This window comes from Oreochromis niloticus, linkage group LG23 (assembly GCF_001858045.2).
Source record: "Oreochromis niloticus isolate F11D_XX linkage group LG23, O_niloticus_UMD_NMBU, whole genome shotgun sequence".
In the NCBI taxonomy this organism is placed as follows: domain Eukaryota; kingdom Metazoa; phylum Chordata; class Actinopteri; order Cichliformes; family Cichlidae; genus Oreochromis; species Oreochromis niloticus.
The window spans coordinates 24673148-24696824 of record NC_031986.2 but is presented as its reverse complement, the minus strand read 5'-3'; the positions used below and the strand labels follow the sequence as shown (position 1 = coordinate 24696824).

The window sequence follows — 23677 nt, the reverse complement described above, 5'->3', positions numbered from 1 at the left end:
GAGCCAGAGCTATGAGGGGGGGACAAAAGGTGCACAGATCTGAGGCGTAATATCTCAAGACAGACTTCAGCGGCGGTCAGCGGGCACAGTTATGCAATGGCTAAAAGCCTCGTTTAAAAGCATCCCGTGACTCCTTATTACAGTTATTAGTGGCCGTCAATCAGCCACAGTATTACATCACAATCAACGCCACTCTGTGATCGACCATCTGCCAGAGTTACGCTCACTGAGCTTTACAGAAAAGTGCTACCGTCAACAAACAAGGAAACAACCGACGCACATACCCTCACTTTGGAGATTACTTTACAATCAGTCACCTAACAGATAATTTCTCTAGAAAATGTAAGAAAACACAGAACAGAAGTTTGATATAGCATTAATCATCAAATCTTTACATGACAGACTCTAAAAACTCTTCTCCATTTTATCTTAAAAACAACTACTTAATCATCTAAATGGTTCCCTGTTAAAATTCGGGAAATAAACTAATTATATAATTATAAATCAAATAACTGTTGTATTTCTGCCATCAGTATCATACAAAAATACCTTAGTAAGTAGTCTGAAGGTGAAGATCAATCATTTAATTTTTTTATGAGCATATGGTGGCTTAAAACAGCCCTGTATTATTGTCAAGTGTTTCTGTATGTATTTAAGGTGATGCTTCACATTGTTTTTAATCCAAGAATAAGAATAAAAAGGGTGGAATTCTTCAAAAAGGAGGAGTAGCCCAAAAAGAATGTGTGGTCATAAAAGAAAAACAAACATCGTAAGAAAGTGGGACCCCAGTAAAACAGAAGCAGCCAGAAAATAAGAGGTCCAATTGTAATATAAGAAGAAGTAGACCCAAAATTGGGCGGGATCAAGACAAAGGCCAACCCCCAAAAGAAGGTGGGACCATAAACATCCTTAAATAAGGCAGGCTTGCAAAAATGCCTCTTTATATTTAAAAAAGGGTGGGGTTCTTTAAAACTTACCAATGAAGAAGCACACCAAAAAAATAACATGAGAGAAAAACCTTTGACCTTTTGTTACTCAAATATAATCAGTTATTTGATTTTCATAATGATTACCCATTAATATTCTGCCAGCAAAAAAATTTATCAACTACTAGTTGCACTGGTTGTCATTATCATCAACCAAAAGCACCCTATAACACAGGTGGTCAAATCATTTTCCCAATGGTCCCTATAAGAAGCTGGGACTGGTGTGGCCCTCTACAATAGTTCCAGCTTCTCACGTGGCCCCTTTGACAAAATGAATTGCCCAGTCGTTGTCTAAAAGGTGATCTGAAGCTGTATTTATATAATTTTTCTTTTTTATTGGTCACTTTCTAAACCCTCTTTGAGGGGCACCAAAAAATTTCCACATGCAGTAAAAAAAAAAACAAAAAAAAGCTGAAAGTGTCTCTCAGACCTTGTGCTGATATTTGGAAGTTTTCCAGCTACTCTACCGTTTGGATTTCCTGCTGCAGTCTGTTTTTTAGCTTTAAACCGTGATTTATTTACATTACAGAACATGTGATTCACATTTCTTTCTTCATCTCCCTCTGGTTTTAGCATACAGTGTCCTTGCTGGCTCATTACTGTGCTGCCATTTTAGCCTAAAGTGATTTTAATCTTTTAATAAAAGGTCAAATTAAGCTAAACTATGCTAAAAGCTAAACTGTAGGAAAATGTTCTCAGCTTGATGACAGACAAAGACCAAAATGACCATCATCATCTGCAGCCATCCTGGCAGCAGGTGACTAAAAACAATGCTTAGGTTCAGCTTGGTGTCAGTTTCACCCCCTGGCAGCCCTGCGAGATTTCTTTTAGCTGAGTCCCAAACCCTGCTCGCCTCTTTATCTCCGCTCGTCCCTGAGCGGGATGGGCGTTGCGTCACAGTCGGTCCTAATGGCTGAAACATGAGAATGAGTGCTGCGTGGGCACAATCGTAATAACTGAAGAGAGAAAACACAGAGCAAACACACCGTGGTGAGGCTAACTGGGTCACACGGTGCATTCGCTGACCGCAGGCTGGTGGAGTGAGACAAAAGCCCGAGGCAGAAAGTAGACGCCGGTGTTACTGGAGAAGCACTCAGACAAAGGAGCAGGAGTGATTAAATAAAAGGCTTGTTGAACTCCTCCACGCAACTGTTCTGCTCACCTTCGACAGGTAAATTCCACAATATATGAATCACTGTTTGAATCTGATGCAGGACTTTAACCTGCACAGGTTCACGTAAACACTCAAAGATTACAAAGAAGTCTTTATTCTCTTCTTTGTTGTAGTTTCTGTGTCTCTCTGCTCTTAATTAGCTCTTTTACAGCTTTTAAGTGGGACTCTGTAAAGCCTCTGATGCTGGTTAACCTCCACTCCACGCTGGCTCTCCTGCTGTGGGAGGATGAAGTGAAGGATGTTCACAGCGTGGGTTTGGTTTCATTTCATGCATCCATAGCTGCGAGGCCAAACACAGAAAGTGGGTCAGTGTCACCTGGCTGGCAGGGCATTGCCCATCCATCCTCACACACACCTCACATGCAAATGAGCCCCCGCAGAGGCGTGCAGTCAGAGCGCCGTAACTGGGCCGAGTCACGGCCCACGGGAGCGGCGAGGACAGCAGCCTCCGGAGCCGAGAGCTTATGTAACCCGACATGAATCTGAGCGACACGTCCAGATGTGCACCGAGAGGCAGAGACAGAGGATGACAGTGCTGCTGCTGCTGTTTTGGGTTATTTCCAGCATGAGTCACCGTGTGAATTCAGGCAAAATGGAAGTGAACAGAGCAGGAGCGAGTCAGCGCTTGGACTACTCAGCTGACAGCTGCGAGGCCGCTGAATGCCTCCACCCCCAGCCCTGTGCTGCCGACTATAAGGACTTCAGCTGGTCCAGATGTCAAATGATTCAATTAAGACTCAAATCTGACTCAAAATCCTCTAAAAACACACCAAACCCCATTCATTTTACGCCAAATTTAACAAAAACAACTATACTCAGGAAGAAATAAGGCATAATTACGATACTTTTATTTCAACAATACTAATTTGACTTGCTGAACTATTAGCATCCCCAAACCACCCATGCTGCTGACTATAAAGGCCGCAGCAGATGTTAAATGATTCAATTCAGACTCAAATCTGACTCAAAATCCTCCAATATACACAAGAAATGCAAAAACTAAAGCCCATTTATTTTAGGCCAGGTTTATGAGAAATAACAAGCCTAAGAAAGAAATAAGACAATTACTGCACGTTTCTGTAAGTGACAATATTGATTTGACATCCTGAACTATTACCAGCACAGCTGGACTGTAACGTCAAACATTCTGTTAGAAAACACATCAATGGTAAGCTTTCAAAACACAATGAAGCCTAGAGAAGTTCAACATATTCTTTATTTCAAATTCTGTTACATTTTCTGCTGGAGAACATCTCACATTCCTCTTCTTGTGGTTCAGATCAAACTACCAGAACATTACAGATCAGGGTTACACATTTTTGAAGCCTCAACAGATAGACAGCGTGCAAAGAAAAAGTATTTTTCACCCTCTGAGTATTCAATATATACAGATATCAGTGACTGTGGGAAAGGACAGATTTTTTTGGTGCTGGAAATAATACTCTTTAGTAAGAGTAATGCCTGACTGGGTTTTGGATGCATACACATTAACAGTCTATTTGGAAAGTAGTCCCAAAAGTGGGCAGGGTCAAGAAAAAAGGGAAACCCCCAAAAGAAGGTGGGGCTTAAAATCAAGACTGGCAAAGAAATAAAGCCCAAAATAAGGTAAGGTTACAAAAATAAAAATAAAAATCCTAAAAAGCTAAAAAGTGAGTAGGCCAAAAGTTAAATGGATCATAAACGATAAATGCAAAAACATGTCATAAGAAGTCAGGGCCCTAGAAAAGCAAAACAGCCCACAAAACAAAGTGATGTACCCTAAACAAATGAGCCAGATTCGGGTGGGTCGACAAAGACAATCATCCAAAAAAAGCATAAAACCTACCCGGCCCTATGTGAAAACATAGTGGCCCTCCATGTTATAATTAATTAACAGTCACATTTTTAAACAGCTCAATTTCAAGTTCAATTTCACTAGCCTGACTACTGTCAGAGCGGCTGAATCAATAAATCATTAAAATAGAACCTGACAAAGTTCAGTAGGCTTAAAGATCTCAAAACGCAACACATGACAACATGATCTAAAGAAACTACTGAGAAACAAATCGGAATAGATCAGAATTATCCTCACTGCGCATGTATGTTGTATCAGCCATACATTCACGCGCTGTAATTCTGCCTTTAAGGCAGCTAGCGAAAGACGTATATCCAACACAAATATTTTCATTTTAAGGCAAAAACATGAAAGACGTGAGAAACAGAAATCTGTACCACACGTGTAAATGTACGTGATCATCGGTTTGCCTTATTGACCATCAACGCAAATAGTGAATTTTAATTAGATGAATAAATTTTGAACGCATTTTAAACATGGCTGCTGTTTCTTGAGCTCTCTGCTGTGTTCATTAGAAGAACAAGCAGCAGTAACTGTCTGAGAGGAAACCGCGGGAGGTTTTCTGCTGCTTCTAACGTCCCTGTCAGTGATTATTTTACCCATAAATCACCTGAAATCACAGCACAGTTATTATCTTTAAATGTCATGAGTGATGTAATCCCTTTACTCTGCCAGGATCCTTTAAAATCACACTGAAAAACACTTAACCAGCTGTAAATCCTCTTTTTCAATTATTTACCTTTTTTTTTTTTTACATCATTAGTTCCTTTCTGCTTAATGTATGTCATTACAGATTATTTATTAATATTGCTATGACTATCGCTACTATTGTTGCAATTTGTTTTTGTTGTTATTTTATTTAGTGCGTCAGATCTTATCATCTTACTTGCAATAGCAGATTCCATCGTTATTCTTACTTTCACATTTCATCAGTTTGTTTTCCTTGAAATGACTGTAGCTTCATATCGTCATCCTCAGCATCATTTCCTTCATCATGTGGCCCAAAGGAGCAAGCAGAAACTCCACTTCTCAGGTCTGAAAGAGTTTCACTTCCAGCTGTAACATCTCTGAATTCCAGCTGCTTCTCTCTGATCAGATCGTTTCTGTTTCCATGTAATATCTGCTTATGTTTGAGCTGGAATTACAGGATTTCTGCACCAATGTGTGGTTAATTCACTGGATTAACCACCAAACAGCAGCCATCTGGCTCTTACCATCTCTTGTGTTTAAAGGAGAAAGGATCATGTCAGATTGTTGCTGCTTCCCCATCAATATCGATCAATAAATCAATGCTGAGACACTTGTACTTATGGAGGCTGAAACAGCTGTTCAGCACAGGGGACATTTGTTTTGGTCTTCTGCTAATCTGACAGAGGGATTAGGTTATGAAGCCGTTATGTAAAAGTGTAATTCCGGTGATGTTGTGAATTACGAGGAATCAATCTGTTCCCAAACTACCAGATCCATCAAGAACGCCTCGAAGGTTATCACTTTCTTTGATCACTGCTAGCAAGTTTATTTATCACCCGAGTCAGGTTTGTGTTCAGACTATGATAATAACACTAAAAACACAAAGAAGATGTAAACAAAAGGCTTTGTTATCAATAACGTCTTTTCGATAACTAGTTCAGTTGGGACAAAACCCACTGAATCACTGGCAAAAGCCTAAGGTACAAAAACCACCAAATCACTTTAATTTTCTCCATTCAACTGATCATTTACAATTTAGCAGCTGTAAACTAATGTAACTCTAATGTAACTCCACCCCCAAATTCATAAAGTCCCTCCCCCAATTTTCCTCTTCTTCTTAGTATTTTCTACTTTTAAAGGGTGAAAATGTCCACATTTGGACGCTGAAGGGATTCATGGTCAAGGGAATCACTAACGTTTGATTTTCAAGTATGTATGTAAATTTTGACTTACTTAAGTAACTTGAAATATCAACATAAGTAATTCAAAACTTTAAGATTGAACCCAGAAATTTTATGATAAAAGTCCAACATTTTGAGATAACTCAAAATCCTAGCTTAGAAGTAACCCCTAATTTTTAGATACTTAAAACCTTAAGAGAATAACTCACAATGTTGAGATGCTCAGTTTTTAATTCTAAATTTTGATATTACAACTTAAAATTCTGTGATAACTCAAACTTTGTTGATAAAAACATTTTTTAATAATAACTAAATTTCAATTTACTTGAAAGTAATTTGGAATTTTGAGATATCTCAGACAAAAACGATAAAAACCTGAAGTTTTGAGACAATAAGTACAAAATTTGAAAACAACTTCTATCAATATCTGTTTCTACACTCATTTTATATGAGTTCTTAATGTTTGTTGTATATTTGCTGCTATGACAACTCAATTTCCCTCTGGGATTAATAAAATTTCTCTGATTCTGATTCTGAACTTAAAGTGTTGCAATAATAATTCTGAATTTGGAGATAAAACACAAAATTTTGAGATAATAACATTCCAACTTTTTTATCAGTAACATTCTACGATAACTTACTTAGGATTTTGTGATAGTAGCTCAAAATTTTGAGTTATCTCCCTGGCCATTTTCCCTATTTTACTGGCAGAAACAAACTTTCGCTGTTTAAAATAAAATAGTTTGGACTGGTTTTAGACCTCAGTTTTCTTGGTTGCCATGGTGACACATCCCCTCCACTAAAGAATCTAGACAAAATATGTTGGATGTCGTACAACATACATCCAACAGTAAAAAAAACTATATTTGTTGTTAGTGAAGACCAAACACTAGCAACAAAACGCCACCTGTAATTCAATCCACACCCACAGGTGTTACTATTAACAAGGTTTTCTAGAACCATACAGGATCTTCTTTAAAGAGTGTTACTCTGTGTTCATAAGGACTCTTTAATGAGTGTCTCAGGGTGTGATAACTGCTTTGTTTTCCCCTTGAAATGTGGGGGACTCAAACATGACAGCTTTCACAGCCTGAACACGATTTCCTGAGAAGAAAAAAAGACTGTGGGAACATTAAATAAACTTTCCCACCAACAATTCAGGAGGATTGTGCAACATCTAACAGACCATCTCCGGGCTGGAAATGTAGTCTGTTGTCACCCATCTTTCACCAACCCACCCACATACTACCAGCATCCATCCATCCTCCTCCATCCCCCGGGTCCTGTCCTACCTTCAATGGCGATGACATGCTCCCGGATCTGGTTCTGCAGCAGCGGCTCCTCCACCCGCTCCAGCAGCTCGTAAATAGAGTAGATGTTGGGGTGCACGGACTCGAACCTCTGGATCTCATTTCGGATAGCGGCCGAGTTGGCAAGGTGTTGCTGGTAGTTCATGGCTGAAGCAGCAGAGGAAGAAGAAGAAGGTGAAATCTGTGACCTCCAGCAGCCTCAGAGCACACTCATAGTCCAGCTGTTTACCTCCAGAGGTGCGGGGAATTTAAATCACAGTGTGGGTGCAAGGTTTATGCCAGCAGGGAGGGATGAAACTCTTCTACATGCCTGGAGAAATTCATGGAAGTGCTGCTTCCAGAGCAGCTTCCAGAGGAGGGGACCGGACACGCTGCTCCTACTGTCCGGTGAAGGCAGCCGTTTCTCGGGGTGTCCCGCTTCCAGATTCCGTTGCGGTGACAGATGTGCGACAGGCTGAGCGCCGCTTCCCCATATCCCCCCGCAGTCCGTGCGGGATTAAAACGACACTCGCCCCGGTGTTGCTAGATTAAACTTTAAAAAAGGATTATTAATCAGAGAGGAGCAGGAGGATAAAAAAAGAAAACGGCCTTGATGCTAGGTGGCTAGGCTAGCCGGCTAAAGCTAACTAGCTTCCAAGCTTTAGAGAGCGGGAGGTAAGGAAAAAGTAACCGATTTCCAAGTGTGAAGGTCGGCTTTATTCACCAACTCAGAGGGGGGTCGGAGGCCGTGAGAGGAGGTTTCAGAAGCAGGCAAGATCAGAGCAGGTACCCGGCTGGTAAACAGTTAGGTGGGGGTAGTTAGGATGCCTGCTCCGGTCCGTCTGTTGTTTTTTTGTCTTGGCTGAATAACGTCCACCTGTCCGGATTAAACCCCCAACAGCTGGACTCCACAGGAGCTTGCGCGCCTCTAAAGTTAATCCAGGTGTGTGAACAGCAGGTATCTCTCAAGTATGTCCCGCACGCGGCGCCCAAACACTCAGCCGTGCCCCCTGTCCGTGTGGCGGTGAGGTCCATCCCGTATAGACTGGAGCTGCGGTATCCCGGCCGGAGAGCTTCCTCCCGGAGCGTCAGGCTGTACGCGCCGCGCAGCGGAGTTCTGGCGATACTTTCAAAATAAAACGCGACACTTTTAAAACGTTTTACAGTTTTTTCTCTTATAAAACAGGCAGAAACCGTATATTAGTGTAAAAAGTGTAGCTGAGGGATTTTAAGTCATTAATTTCTGTTCCTTTTTGTTCTTTAATTTAATTTTAATTTAGTTTTTTTTTCTGTCTTTTCTTTATGACTATTATTTTTTATTGTAAAAACTGTAAATAATAACCAAATATAATAATCATTATTTAATTTTTTTTAAAAGCTATAACAATACAGTCCGAAGATGACACTTTTTTCTCATAAACACTTTAGTTTGTTCCATTAAATTAATCATTTTCTTGTAAATTTCAATTTTATTTTTTCAGAAATTGTTTTTTTCTCTTCTTTCTGTAAAGTATGAGAAAAATTACGTTTTTCTTATTCATCAGTGACCTCAATACACCAGCAAGAGTTTACTTAATGGGATATAATTTCAATTTTTTTTAATATTGATCTCTATCATTTTTGCTTTTTTCATTCTTCTCTTTTATTTTATTTTTCTCAAAACACCCAGGCAGATATTTAAAAAAAAAGTTTAGAAGATCTTCTGTTAAAATTGTCAGTCGTCCATTTTTTTCCTGCATCATTTTTTTTTTTAATCTTTTATGGTAAGCACATTGAGTTTACATGTAATTAAATGTGCCATATAGATATAACTGACATTTGTAGTCACATATTGGATCTAACATTACTTTTTGTAGAAAAGGCTCTTCTATAAGTGAGTCTTACCAGTCAGCTGACATCTGGGGAATACCTGCAGGCAGTTATTTGGGTAGTCCTCTCTGTATCATTGCACAGGGAGCTGTAGCTTTGACTTGAACAGTCACAGGGGCACTATCAAAATCTGTTTGAAAAGTTTGGTGACTTCGGTTGGCTCTTTGGAGGTAGGCCAACAACTGCCATCTTTCATTTGGGGTGGTTGTCCTCCTTACATCAGACTTGATGATTCTGAAACACCTTCAGGACTTCCCCAGCTTTCAAACATCCTTTAACAGTTCAATTACATGTTATACAAACCAGGGTTTCCCAAACTTTTACAAAGTTTGCAGAATCTATTCACATTTCATTTACAGGGATTTCAGCTCAGTCACATGTGTTTATTGAGGGTTTATTGTTTCTCACCAAAAAGAAAAAAAATACAAAAATAAAGATTACAGAGCTGTTGCTCTATGACTTCTCTTACTGTCTGTGAGTCTAACAGCTGCTTTCCCAACAAATACATTCATTCTTTTATCAGAAAAAAATAAAAAAATGACCAAAACATTAAAGTTATTTCAGTCCAAATCTCAATTGTAGGACAAATTAGAAAGATACACCTGCATATTTGAAACGTCGTCACATTTTACAAACCATAAATTGTGAGGGTTTTTGTTTTTGTTTCGCTTATTTACAAAGATTTTTATATCTCGTAAAGAAAACTCATTACACAAAGTTAAATATTTAAAATTAGTTAAAATTTCTGCCTGTCGCTGACATCAAACTGAGACATTAAAATCATTATTTGCATTTCCTTCAGTTGAAGTTTCCTTAATCTTTAGTGCACTGATATTGATATTACAGACTACCTTTAGATAATAAAAATAAGACAAACCTTTTTTTGTTACACTTTTATTTTGAACTTCGAAACATATTTGTTCCAGTTTCCTATGACTCAACTGCCGCGTGCTTCACGCATTGAGGAAGGTAGTTGATGCGTGGAGGCTGCGCAACAAGAGCCACTCCTTCAAAATAAAAGCGTCACCAGAACCCTCCATGAAGCTCGAGCTGCGCATGCCGGAGTTTATTCTTCACATCTCCAGGAACAGATCTGCTTCTAAGTTTGTCAGGAGAAGGTCTCCATCCTGTGCCGCTGCATTCAAGCACAAAGAGCGTCTGAAAGAGGAGCTCTATTGCGTGGACGCTGCCACTCTCTCGCCATCCAGCAGTAAATAGTGCACAATGCCGCTCTTCTTCTGCCCGCCGCTCGCTGCCTTGATGCAGCACTCGTGCCCGCCGACAATGAAGTGCGTCTCTGTGCCGTCGTCTACAAACTCTCCCTGAGGACAGGACATGAGAAACAGTGGAGTCTTTTATTTTGTCAGCATTCATAGCTTTAAAAAGGCGCTAGGAGTTTTAGTTTGAAAAATCAGGAGATTATCACAACAACATAAAGAAAAACAATAACTTTATTGCTTTTTTTGTCTCCTACTTTGAAAATTAAATAAATAGTGCTCTCATTGGCTAATGAGCTGTGATGGTGAGAGCGATAACATCACCTCCAAACAGCATCAGGAAAGTGTTTCCTGGGGTCATAAGTAAAGGGAACGCGAGGGCTGTTTTCTCATCAACTTCTACAGGATCACAAATCTCTTTAAAATGTATTTTATTTTGAAAAGCACCCGCTCTTTTTCGACCTAATGTTTCTGAGAAGTTGATACAGGAACACGTTCACTTCTTCTTTTAGCCACACAGCTAACCAACTCATCATGGCATACACACATATACACCTGTTTCCCCTGAAACAGGTGTATCTGGCAGCAGGTATTGCTCCTACACATGTAGATATTGTTCAGCATTAGTGGGGCCCTCACAGATCTCCGAGTTACCCCTGCCATGTAGACTAATGTTCCCTCCCTGGTTTTCTTTGTAGCCTCAAACCTGACAGCACAGTTTCCCACTCCTTTATTGAAATCAGCAGTTACATCATATGATTACGTTTATTTTCAGGAAATTGTGTCTCGGAGTATTCACCAGTGGCACTCACCATGGTTTCCATCTTCTGCCCGTTACACCAAACGTCCATGGTGTCCTTTTCTGTGAGAAAGAACAAACATAGATGGTTAGTTTGTTTTAGCTACACCAGTGGCTGGTCTTCCTCTTTAAAATAACACGCAGCTGATCAATGTCTGAGATCAAGTTATGAAGCAGTTGGCACAGATATGTAAAAGGCTCCCCATCATTCCTGCAGAAGAGACACCAAACTGTGGTCGCAGCAGTGTTTCTCAGCAGTGTGGTCATTTTCCTTTAAATTTGGTCATTTTGGGCTATTTTTGGTCTTTTGGTGGTAATTTGACATCTAATCTTGGACATTTTGGGCCTCTTGAGTCTTTTTGCATTTCATTTTTGTTGTTTTAATCAAATGTTCTTGTGTAATTTTGATAGTTTTGCTTTTCTTTTAAACCTACTGCTGCTTCTGGTCATTTTCCACAAGTTTCATTTTAGCCATTTTGGATTGCATTTTATTTCATTGTGTCTTCTCAAGGTCAGTTTGTGCTGTACTATGTTGATTCTTTTATGTCTCATTTTTACAGCTGTGAATCTCGTTTGAGGTATTTGACATTTAGTTTGGGTTGTTCTGCATTATTTCTGACAGATTGGCATCTTTTTTGGTGTCCTTCTGCTCATGATGCATTTCCATTTGTGTTCGATTTTAGTCATTTTAGATCATAAATGGTTGATTTTGATCTTTCGTTTGGTCATTTTGGGGTTCATTTTGAGAGTTTTGGTCATTTTGCATCTATTTTTCTTTGGTCGGTTTTTGTGTGTCTAATAATGAATAATAATTTACAGTACTTTTCTGTATCATTTAGTTTAACGTATTTTCCTTTGGATGTAATCCATCTCATTTCCATGTTTGTTGGACTTTATGGATTATTTTCCTAAGTTACCGTCAGGTTCTCTGTTTCCATTTGAGGTCTTCTTTAATCCACCCGTTACGTTTTGGTAGTCTAACTAGGCTGATGCTGGTTGCTTCCTTTCCAAAGATAGCTACACTGACCTCACCCTGAGCAGATTAGACTGCCCGTCCTCACCTACATTTCCTCCTGCAAACACCGGACTACAGCATGCAGCTGCATGTAAAAACCTGAGAGGGTGAGCTCACCGAGGACGACCCTGTAGTCCTCTCCGCCCACTTTGAGCAGCCAGGTCTTGGTGGTCTTGGCTCTGTTGTCGATGAACTTCTGCAGACTTTTCCCGGCGATGTTCAGCGAGTACTCGTATGCAAAACCGCTCACGGCCTCGATGTTGATGGTGGCTTTGGTGTTCGCACCTCCCACCATGAAGGTTTCCTTTCCAACCAGCTTGAACATCCAGTCTTTTCTGATGACTTCCTGTTAAGGAGACATGGCTGCTTTCAATGAACACCTGCTGCTCTGCTTTCATACACTCACTTTTTTTGGGCAAGTTAATACAGACAAAATGATCATGGAAGGCCTTTCACTGAAGTATTAAGCCTATTACCACAGTGACACAAAAAACAAGTACTACATGCATCAGCATGAAATGTGCTTAAAGTACTAAAAGTACTGATTCAGATAAGATTGGCTTATCAGCTGGAGGCCTTAAACAATCCTTTGGAGTCATTATTTTAACAAGCATTTGAAATACTAATTCAATTATGCTGATGTGCTGTTGAAAAAGCTTTCTCTGTAGATTAAACTCACGCCTCACTTCTTCAAATGACGCGATAACATCAGGATTTGGAAGATTCAGATCTCACTGTTTTTCAAGCACCTTTGGAGGCACAAAAATATGAATGATATGACCAATTTTCCTGCCCGCCCCCTGCTGGAATAGCAATACATTTTATCGATGAACCAAAGATATTAATGATTTACTGAAATTTTCACACTTTTCACAGCTGTTCAGAGGGTTGGACTGGATCATGTATAGAACCAGTTCAGTCCCCACAGGTTGCATGTTTGATGGCTATGTGTTAAAAGAAGATATATATATATATATATATATATATATATATATATATATATACATATATATATATATATATATATGTATATATATATATATACATATATATATATATATATATATATACATGTATCATGTTCCATTTTATTTAAAGTTGGACCTTTCCAAATTTGTCTTTAATACAATCAGATCTTTCTCACTGCTGCCTTTAGTGGTCATTTGTTGAACTGCATTTTCACAAATTTCATCGCATTTGTTTGGCAAAGTAGAATAAAACAGTTATAGTAAAACTGTCAGAATAAAATGCACCAATAAAAAAAAAGAAGAAAATGACCTTTGTTTGGTCCAGTTACAGTTAACCAGGTGAAGTATATACTACTGACAACTAGGGCTGCCACGATTAGTCGACTAGTCACGATTACGTTGACTATCAAAATCGTCGACGACTAATTTAATAGTCGACGCGTCGTTTGAAGCTTTGTAAGATCCCAAAAGATGCAGGAATAAGTAGTAGGATTTAAGAGTGTAATAACGGACTGAAACAGAAGATGGCAGCACTGCATGTACAAGGATGCCAGCTGCCGTTAAACCCCGAAGAAGAAGAAACTGTCCCAGAATTCATAGCGCAGCTCAGCTCAGTTTCCAACAATGGCGGCAGCTAGTTAGTTTTAATGTTACTGTTATTATTCTTTCTGGGTCACAAAATAAACGTTTAACATATTTTCAGGCGAGAATGTAACTGTGTAAACTTCAAATATCTGCTCAGTTTATCAAGACACCACATATTTGCAAAAGCGCTCCGACGTTTTCGGAGACGTCTGTTACCCACTAGCTCCATAGCTAGCCGGGGGCAAGGCTCACTAGAGCCGGTGAGAACACCGGACTCCCGGCAAATCTTTCGCTACTCAGGTTAAACATGATATATAAGCCACTTAGATAACTTAAAAATGTTATTGTTTGGCTTTTTTCAGTATTTTATTTGTTCATGAGTAAATCGGTTTGGCTGAAAGTTATAGTTTTTACACAGCTGAATAAACGTCAAGCAGACACCTGATTATCAGAAGTGTGAGATGCTCCAGAATATACTCCGGTGTCCTGTTATATTTTAGATAGCAAGGAGCAGACGGCTGCGTTTATTAAACTCCACCAAAACAATCTGCAAATTTCATTTAAATTTAATAAACTATCATCTTGTCTTCATTTTTAGTTAGCACATACCTTAAACACTTAAAGTTGTAAGCTAATGATAGTTATATAAGAGCAGATGCATGCTGGTGCAATAAGCTGTACGTTTTACGTTCAATGGATGCATGATCTGATTAGTCGACTAATCGCAAAAATAATCGGTGACTAGTCGACTATCAAAATAATCGTTTGTGGCAGCCCTACTGACAACTGTTAATCTATAATAACTGGTACTTTCAGTATCTTTTGTAGCCAGTTTAGTCAAATGTTAAATCATTTTAAAGTATTTTAAACTGTAGTATTTCCGGCTTCATTAAGTAACTGTATTAAATACTTGTTTAAAACATATTATTTTTTACATTTAAAGTCAGCATGGGCTTTAAAATTATTTTAGATTAAGCTGATAAAATTGTAGTTCTCAAATCAATCACCATGAGGGGTGACAAAATGCACAAACTGGCTTACAACCTAGGGGAAAAATTTGGTCAGGGGCCAAAACACACTGGGAACCCCCCACTATGCTCTCCCAGAAACAGAAAGAAGCAAGATCTCACCTTTCCATTGACAAAAACAATCCTTTTTCCAGTGGTGGTGCCATGAGCGAACTCGATCCTATAAACACCGTCGCTCAAAGCCACCTCCCACACGGCCACCACATCTCCGCCTAACATCTCTGCCTGACCTCGGGATCTGGTCCTGGATGTCCAGAAACAGTCACAAAATCAGCTGGAAAACCATCTGTGGAAGTGAGGACCGTCCGTCCCACGCAGCTCTGCCTGCTCGGCTGTGGTGTCGGCTCAGCAGCAGGTGAATTACTGTAAGAGGATTATGGATGTGAGCTCACTCTATACTGCCACAGACAATTAGGACAGGCTCTGGTTTTATCTCAGGCTGGCTTGAGACAGCAGAAATGCTAGCTGGGGCTTTAAAAGTTCAACAATTGTTTCCTGAAGCTGCCCCTTTTAGAAATCCAGCCAATATTCACCTTTAAGAAGCTTGAGCTTGTAATGAGGCATTGACTGTTGCCATTAATTTGTCTGTCATTTAACTGATTAATCCAACAAGCCCTCAAACCTGAATAAGCCTATACTAGATTAGTGGCTACCCTCTACTTAGGAGTTATCAGTCAATTTTGGGGTGGGCTGCATCTTCACACAGACCTCACCTGTAGAACCTGTTTCAGAGCTGTTTCCTCTGGAGTGAGTACAGCAAGCACCATGTTTATTATGACTCAGTGGGAACTGATATAAAGATGCATTTTGACTGCAGGACCATTTTACCTGTAGATGAACTCGATATGTTCTGACTTTTGGAATAGTTCCTAGGAATCAGAGAACTTTAGAGAAAGTGCAGGAACTTTTCCTACAAACTGGAAACCTTTAGAACAGCTTGGATTGTTTTGATTATATGAACCTACCCCAGCAACTAGGAGCCTTTCGAGGAACTCAGTATGTTTGGACTGTAGGACCTTTTGCTAGGAACTAGAAACCTTTAGAGGAACTTGGTATGTTTGATTTTAGGAACCTACGCCACTAACTAGAAACCTTTAGAGGAACCATTTTATTTATTTATCTATTTTTAAATTGTCATAGACAGAGAGGATATCCCTAATGAACATACCGGGTCATATTTAAGATATAAACAGCATGTTCAGCAAAATGTTTTGGTTCTCTTATCAATCCCAAACTCCTCCCTTCTCCGGTTTCAGCATTTTGTTCTCATTCTTTCATTCCATATTTTCATCTTTTTATTATTAGATTCTCTTCCCAAGTCACATTTCACAGGGATTTACAGCACACGGTGTTTGAAATGTTTTGAGCTGCCCAGATTCTACAATTTTATCTGTATTGATTATATGTTTAGACTTTATCTGTATCTGCAGCTCAGACTCCAGTCTCAGAGTTTTAAAGCAGAAAGCAGCTCTGCCGGCTCGTCCTGGCGCTGACTCACACAAAGCTTCTATTGTGTCTTTGTTTTCTGGATCTCTTTGTGCTTTAATGTTTCTCATATCTGAGCCGCAGCCAAAAACACGCTACAGTGAAACTCAGTCACACAGAGGGGAAGGAAGTGATTAAAAACTGATGCATGTGCGAGGACGCCTGTCAGTCACAGCTCTGATTTATTTCACCTCTCTCTCTCAGAGCTCAGGCAGTTTGATGCTCTTTAATATTTCTGTTTTTATCTTGTGTTTAACTTAATTTAAAGACAAGACACGAGGACAAAAAGAAATGAGGACAAAGCACAAAGAAAAACAAAAAAGAAAGGGATGACCTTTGCTCAGATTTAACCCCAAACATTGCCTAGATCTTATCTTTCTATCTAATCTAACCCTGTAAGTGACTCAGAGATGTTTCTGATTGCTTTAAAATGCCACTTCACATGGTAAAAACATTACAAAAAAAATCTGCATGACATATGACAGAGATATTGAAACAGAGATTATATTATGTGATTATATGCAGTGATTATATGCAACTTTTTTTTACATTTAAAATGACTTAAATTAAGTAATTAATTTAATTCAAATCTGCTGATTATATCAAGGTTTTCGTTACTTTTCACCTTCTTAACCCAGATTTAAATATTTTGTGGCTTTGAGCTGTCAAATTAACCTGTCAGATACATGTTATTAACCATTTATAATGATAAGAGTGCATACGACAGGATAAACTGAGGGTTTTCTGTTTTTTTGGAGATGTTCGATGTATGCAGCCTGAATGAGGAAGCTTCTTAACATAACCTGACAACCTGAGCTGCATGAAATGAGCAGAAACAACAAGACAAACGTTAAATAAACCCCAAAGAAAACGAAAGAGGTCAGGGAGCAGAATGACTAATGATGATGATGAGGAGGAGGAGAGTTTCAGGTTGGACGAGTTCGTCCTTCATTGTTGTTGTGCAGCTTTAGTCGGCGCGTGATAAGAGCAGAGATCCAAACTCTTCTGTCAACTATTGTCTTGGTTATTTAAGAATTAAGGTAAAAGTGTTTTAAATGAAGATGAATCTTCAACCAAAAACACCACAAAGAAGGAAACAAGGATCAATCCCACGGTGGGAAAACTACTTTCACTTTTACAAAACGCAAACTAGAGACACGCTGCTGTCAAAGTACCCAGCTTTTAGACGGAGCCACGATTTTGAGCTGTCACAGCGAACCTACAGGAAACAGGTCTGACAGCTGCATTTCACCTGTCAGGTGTCACACGTTTACTTTAAAGGTAAAAAATCTTATCATGATCGTCTTTAACCTAAATTCCTTCATTCATGCGGTGCTACACATGTTGAAATTGTAACACATCTAAACATGTTTTACGACTGTAACAAGTCTTTGTGACTTCAAAGACAAAAAAACTCACTTTAAGCTTTAACTTGGATTTATTTTGGTCATTTAAGACAAAAAATGTTAAAAGCAGAGACTTTTAAACCCGCTTTTATTTATTTTCAGAAGAAGTGTTACGTCCCAGTTCAAACGCCCCAACATAAGGTGAAGAAACGGTTTAATTTTGAAGGATTTAACTGCCTAAGCAAAAGATAAAAGACCACATGACGAGATCCACACTTTGTCAGGTGTAAAGTAGGTGTTGCAGAGGAGCATAACACCTTCCCCTCAAAAAAGGTTCCCCCAGGAGTCCTAAAGAAATGAAGGAAAAGCCACTCTTGAGTCACCTGAAAGAGCAACAGGGACAACATGTTGTAACCCTGGAAAGAAGCCTAAGACACCGAAGCAGGTCATCCTTGAGCATGTCTGAGGAGCACACAGCAAAACCAAGAGTCTCAAACTTCACTAAACATACATGAGGATCACACAATAGTAACCAGTGTTGGGTAAGTTACTTTAAATTAGTAACTTAGTTACATTACTAGTTACTTCTCTAAAAAAGTAACTCAGTTACTTCAAGTTATTCGTTACTTTCAAAGTAACTAGTTACTAGGGAAAGTAACTTTGATTTTACTCAGAATTCTCTTGTTAATGTGTTGCTTCCGTAACTGGATACCCAGCAAGATTGTCAGTCTTCTAGCTTGCTTACTTGCCACAAGTGCACTGTGCCACCTACCAACAGAAAGGAAAAAATAATGTGCACATTTCCACGAGAGAAATCCCACGCCTGGACCGTCGTTGACCGCCGCCATGATTCTAGCCTGCTTTTTACATCCAACACAAAAACTGCAGTCGTGGTGCTTTTGATTGTACTCAGAACTTGGAAATTCTGCCTTCTGAATAGGAAGATGTAGGTAACACCAGACTGCAGATGAGCTGCATCCAGGGCTGGACTGGGACAAAAAAATCGTCCCGGGCATTTTGACTACAGACCGGCCCACCATTATAGGAAAAATCATAAAGCCTTTGAATGAAAACAAACACTGTTGTGACAGTGATGTACACTGTTCTGATGGTATATATGTATCAATTTATCAATTGTTTGTTGTAAGACTCAGATAATTATTTTTTTAAAAGCGAGACATTTTAAATGAGAATAATAAAGAAAAGTATTTCTTTGTGCCCCCCTTTCCCTGTTAATGCCCTACCTGGCCCCCTGGCAACACTTTGCTAGACCCGCCCCTGCACAGTTACCAGCTGTCAGCTACGTAGAAAAGGATGCTGGTGTTATTTGTCTCTCAGAAACAGTTCATAACTTCCCTTCAACTCATTCATGTGACCTAAAAGGTAAACCTGTTTCTCCATCACCTGTTCAGCTCTGATGATTCAGTAAGGACATCTCCTGGTTTCATCTGCATGTTTCCCTCTCACCAGATAACCAAACCGATATCATGACCAGCAGCTTTACAGCTGTGGCTCCAGCAAACATCAGCTGATACTAGAAATTAATATTAAATAAATTCTAACAACAGCTGATCAAGCTTAAACGTGCTGCTGTTGTTTAACGCGACATCCGCTGGTTTCCTCTTTCTGGCGCAAAGTGGGCGATAAATAAACAAGAGAGAAAAGCCGATCAGCTAATCATTGATCAGTTTCATGATTGAAGTAGAAACGGGAGAGAATGAGAGAAGAAGAGGCAGCTGTGCAGCTTCAGCTTTGTGTCTTTTTCATTGTAGCTGAAGTCCGGGACAAACTGTGTTCCTTTTCACCTCAGTACGAAACGCGTAATATTTTCTCTGAATACGAGACAATTCTGTTTTTTACGGGACGGTTGGCAACTCTAATAATTAACCGTATGAACAAAATAAAGTTCAACATCAGTAACATAGCACCCACCCACCTGTATAGAAACTCCGTCATGCTAGCTAGCACGCAGTACGAAAATGTCAGCATACCGAAAACAAACTCCACCTAAACTTGGTTTATATCTGACCCAGATAGACTGCAGGTCATAACTTCTTACCTGAAGTTCAGTTCACCTGACACGCGGACCAGCGGCCGCTTCGGGTCTCTCCTCTTGCCTCCCTTTTCCTTCATCCACCTGCTGGCCTCCACCACTTGCTAATGTTACTGAATCTGTGGAAGCTCCGCGATATCCACCACACGAAGTAACGAGTAACGAGCCTATCTAAATCCCAGTAACGAGTAACGCGTTCCTGGTTTTGGCATAATAACTAGTTACCGTGCTCGTTACCACAATAATAACGTAGTTACTGTAACGCGTTACTTAATAACGCGTTAGTCCCAACACTGATAGTAACAGTAGTCACCCATTGTCCTGTACCGCAACAAGTTACCATATCAACAAAATTCAGTGACGCAAATGTCCTAGTGGCCAACCACAAAATGTGGAACCATGCCCATTCAATGGTCTTCACAAGTGTGACTCAGCGCACACAAAGCACAGTTACTGCCATCACCCAGGCAGCAAGTGGAGCAGGAGCAGCATCAGGAGTCACCAACCTCTCCTAAACACTAAAGATTGTGGTACAAAAACACTCACCTCACCACAAAGCTGTAACTAAAGCCCACTTTAGTTCAGCTGAAGGTCTCCCTGATGCAACCACAAGACCATAACTATCAAATGATCTCAAACTGCTCTCAGAATTTCCAATAAAATTCAGTATCACTGCTTTAACTTTGAGCAAATCTCAACCCAAGACACCTAAAAACAGTTAAACTAACTTCATTTACCCAGTCCTCAGTGGTGTACCAGGCTTAAAAACTGAACTTGTGAGCTGTAGTTTATTGTGAAAGTTTACCTCCACCCAAGATAGCCAAACCCATGAACTAAAACAACAACACAAGACAAACAAGTGCTTCAATGGAGATCAAATGAACCTCAAATAAACTTCTCACTAAAAGAGTCCAAAACAACCCGGACGAGCCCCCAGTTATGTTATAACCTCGATCAAAAGCACCATCAAAAATTTAAGACTGATACCAAAGTTTACAGAAATGTTGGTTTAATTCTGAACTACTCAATAACCTCAGTAAAAATGACAACCTAGAGAGTCTGAAGGCAACAAGCAGTCGGGACAATGAAAACGACTCAAAGCTTCAACATGATTCAAAAGCTGTGGTTGGACACTAAGAGACTTGTGAACATTTTTTCTCTGCTAAATTTTACACTTTTTAAAAATTTATGATTGTATTTTTACTTAGTTTAAAATGTATCTTATTAACCTACTTTTTGTGTTTTTTGGAGGGAGCATTTTTAAGAGGAAAAAAAATCTGGCTTTAAGCATCTTTAACAAATTTAAACTAAACTTATTTGTTCAAATTCAGTTAAATAAATTTGATAAATGTAATGTTATTTAAACCACATTTATTCCTGATTTTTCCTTCTTCTGAAACCTGAATATCTTTTCTGTATTAGGAATCACCCTCTGATTTCATGTAGTCTTTGCTCAAATGAAGCAAAAATATTGAAATACGCAAATTCTTTAAAATAATTTTATTGCTTATTTTCCTTAATTAAAAAGAATATCTAATTAATTTGCACTGGATTTTAAGAGCCATCCTCTGATTTCATGATCTGAAGAATTTACAGAGAAATAATCTTAATTAATGTCCACTTCAATGTTCTTCAAAGAGGCTGGTGTTCTCTGCTGTTTCTAAATGCATCAGTCAGATGTAAAAAAGGTGTAAAACAAGAAGCCTGCACTAAGTGCAAGTGACTCTCTTATGAGTTTAAAAGGTCTGAGCGAGGCTCAGTCAGATCATAAAGTGACTGAAAATCACCAAAATTGTTTATAATTTTAACCTGCTGAAGATTTGAGGACAGAAACGTGGTGACTAAAGGCAGCACTTTAAATAAATGCCTGGGCAGTCACAATATGTCTATTTGCTTTCAACACAAAACAAACACGATTTTTATCCTGAAACCAGAAATCTATCACCAGAAAATCTTTAATATCATGAGGTAGATGGTTACTCCTTTCTGTTCTTTCACTTTAAGAGCAAAGGGACGTTTAAAGCTGATTTCTGAGCCTTTGTCCACTTTTATTTTCAACACGTTAGACTCCAGTTAGAATGAAGATGATGCTTTTTTTTTTTCTTTTTTGCTTCAGATTGTTGTGTTGATCAAAAAATGACGTCAGGGTGCCATCTAGTGGCTGAACATTGAAACTACAGAAGCTAACTGGCTCTCTCACCTCCAGGATAAGATAAGATAAGATAAGATAAGATAAGATAAGATAAGATGAAAAGAATAAAATAGAATAACATACTATACAACAAGAATAAAATACTATATACAATAGAATAAAGTACTATACAAAAAAGAACAAAATACTGTACAAAACAGAATGAAATGCTTTGTTATAGTAGGAAAGAATTGCACTTGGTAATATTGCACATCAATGAGGCAGTTACAGTTGTGTATGGGATGTGTGTGTCTGTCTGCACGTGTGTGGTCATCTGCTGAAACCATATTGTAGAGTCTGACAGCATTTGGAAGAAAGACCTGTGAAATCTCTCCGTCCCACATCATGGGTGCCACAGCCTGCCACTGAAGGAGCTGCTCAGTGCTGTCAGAGTCTCCTGCATGGGGTGGGAGATGTTGTCCAACAGGGATGACAGCTTAGCCACCATTCTCCTGTCACTCACCACCTCCATTGGGTCCAGAGGGCATCCCAGAACAGTCCCACCGGATCAGCCTGTTCAGTCTCTTCCTGTCCCCAGCAGAGATGCTGCCACCCCAGCAGACCACACCGTAAAAGATGGCTGAGGCCACCACAGAGTCATAGAAGGTCTTCAGGAGTGGGCCCTCCACTCCAAAAGACCTGAGTTTCCACATCAGGTACAGTCTGCTCTGCACTTTCCTGTAGAGAACATCTGAATTGTGAGTCCAGTCCAGTTTATTGTTCAGATGAACACCAAGGTATCTGTAGCTGTCCACGGCCTAATGTAAATCACATTAATCTTAATGTTATTGAGACTTCTGTTTAAGATTTTTTCCCACTGACCAAGACGCCACGCCTTGTATGTATGCCATGATGCATATATTCATCTGGACGTAGCGTTTTGTGAACAGATTCAATTTTTGGAGATTTACTTTCCTGGATGATTGAGAATGCATCAAGACATGATGCATATACTTTGGCTTTTTGACAAACTTCCCATATGTGAATCTACAGCTGAGCCGCTCTGTCTTCACTTAAATGACTGTGAGCAATGAAGTAGATTTAATTTAATTAACAAGAATGCGGTGCGCATAGACGCAGCGGCTCACTGTTTCGGACGTACGCCACTCTAAAACATATATACACACCTTTCAGCATTGATGGTGCCTTTCCAGATGAGCAACCTGCCAGTTCCATAAGCACTGATGCACCTTCATATAGAGATGTAGGCTTTGAACTAAGTGTTAATAACAAGCCTAATGATGCTATCCTCTTCAGTCCAAAGTGTGTCTAAACATTCGATTTGTTTTCTATGTTTTAATGTGAACAACATAAAAACAGAGCTTTCTAGATCCTTTCATTCTGTTTATACATTCATTTTACACGGTCACAGTTCAGTTTCCCTCAACTCAAGCACTTCAGAACATTGTGGAGAATGTAAAAGTCATTAGTGAGGGCAGTGCAACCTTTCTAAATCTTATCTTCCTCTTCTTTCACTGCACTCACTGTTACCAACAGTTGGGTGTCACTCCTATATGCTTCAACCTTGATCACATTAACCACACACTGCCTAGATTATCTTAAAAAGTCAACGTCACAGCTTGACTCTTATGTTTTCAGGTCCAAATGCTCCTTCAGTTTCCAAAATCAAACAAACACTGAGAGGCAAAACCTGTCCAGACTCATTCAGCTCGAATGAAATGACCGATGTGGTCATTCTCCCCGGTGTTACAATAAAGTTTAACATCCAGGTATCCATGAAATACCTGATTACTAACTGATTGAGATGAAAATATTTCTATTTATTTTCTATTCTGACTTAAGCATTTCTTTAAAAGAAACAAACAAGCAAAGTTGTACAGTTCTGCTACCATTTTGGACAGAAACAAAGACTGAAAACTAAATATCAGTGACTTTTGACATATAACCGTGTGCTACACGTGGAGCTATGATTATGCTAATCTCTTTTTTTAATAAAGGAAACACTG

The 23677-nt window shown here is 39.3% G+C and overlaps 2 protein-coding genes across 4 annotated transcripts in view; both read right to left on the bottom strand.

The window, feature by feature from the left end:
- Positions 1 to 8268, bottom strand: part of agap1 (ArfGAP with GTPase domain, ankyrin repeat and PH domain 1) — a 170149-nt gene extending 161881 nt beyond the window's left edge. Inside the window, exons 1-2 of one of the 3 annotated variants that reach the window (XM_025902795.1) lie at positions 7405 to 8268; positions 7158 to 7322 (exon numbers count right to left, since the gene is read on the bottom strand). In XM_025902795.1, coding sequence (XP_025758580.1) covers positions 7158 to 7320 — 163 coding nt within the window. In that variant the 5' untranslated portion in view covers positions 7321 to 7322; positions 7405 to 8268. Of the gene's footprint in view, positions 1 to 7157 lie in introns of all 3 variants that reach the window. The other 2 variants (XM_025902796.1, XM_025902797.1) reach the window with 2 other exon arrangements.
- Positions 8269 to 9392: 1124 nt separating this feature from the next.
- Positions 9393 to 15168, bottom strand: LOC100704643 (fas apoptotic inhibitory molecule 1). Its single transcript, XM_025902645.1, has 4 exons — positions 14738 to 15168; positions 12172 to 12400; positions 11053 to 11102; positions 9393 to 10345 (listed from the first exon to the last, which is right to left on the bottom strand). Exons 1-4 carry the CDS (start codon positions 14852 to 14854, stop codon positions 10196 to 10198), a joined length of 546 nt encoding a protein of 181 aa, XP_025758430.1. The 5' UTR covers positions 14855 to 15168; the 3' UTR covers positions 9393 to 10195.
- Positions 15169 to 23677: the final 8509 nt, after the last annotated feature.

Excerpts from the sequence above, each read along its gene's own strand:
- LOC100704643 (XM_025902645.1), bottom strand. The coding sequence starts at position 14,854 with ATGTTAGGCGGAGATGTGGTGGCCGTGTGGGAGGTGGCTTTGAGCGAC. Across the intron at positions 12,401-14,737 it reads TTGTTTTTGTCAATGGAAAG|GAAGTCATCAGAAAAGACTG; the intron begins GTGAGATCTTGC and ends TCTCCTTAACAG. Across the intron at positions 10,346-11,052 it reads GGCAGAAGATGGAAACCATG|GGAGAGTTTGTAGACGACGG; the intron begins GTGAGTGCCACT and ends TCCTGTCCTCAG.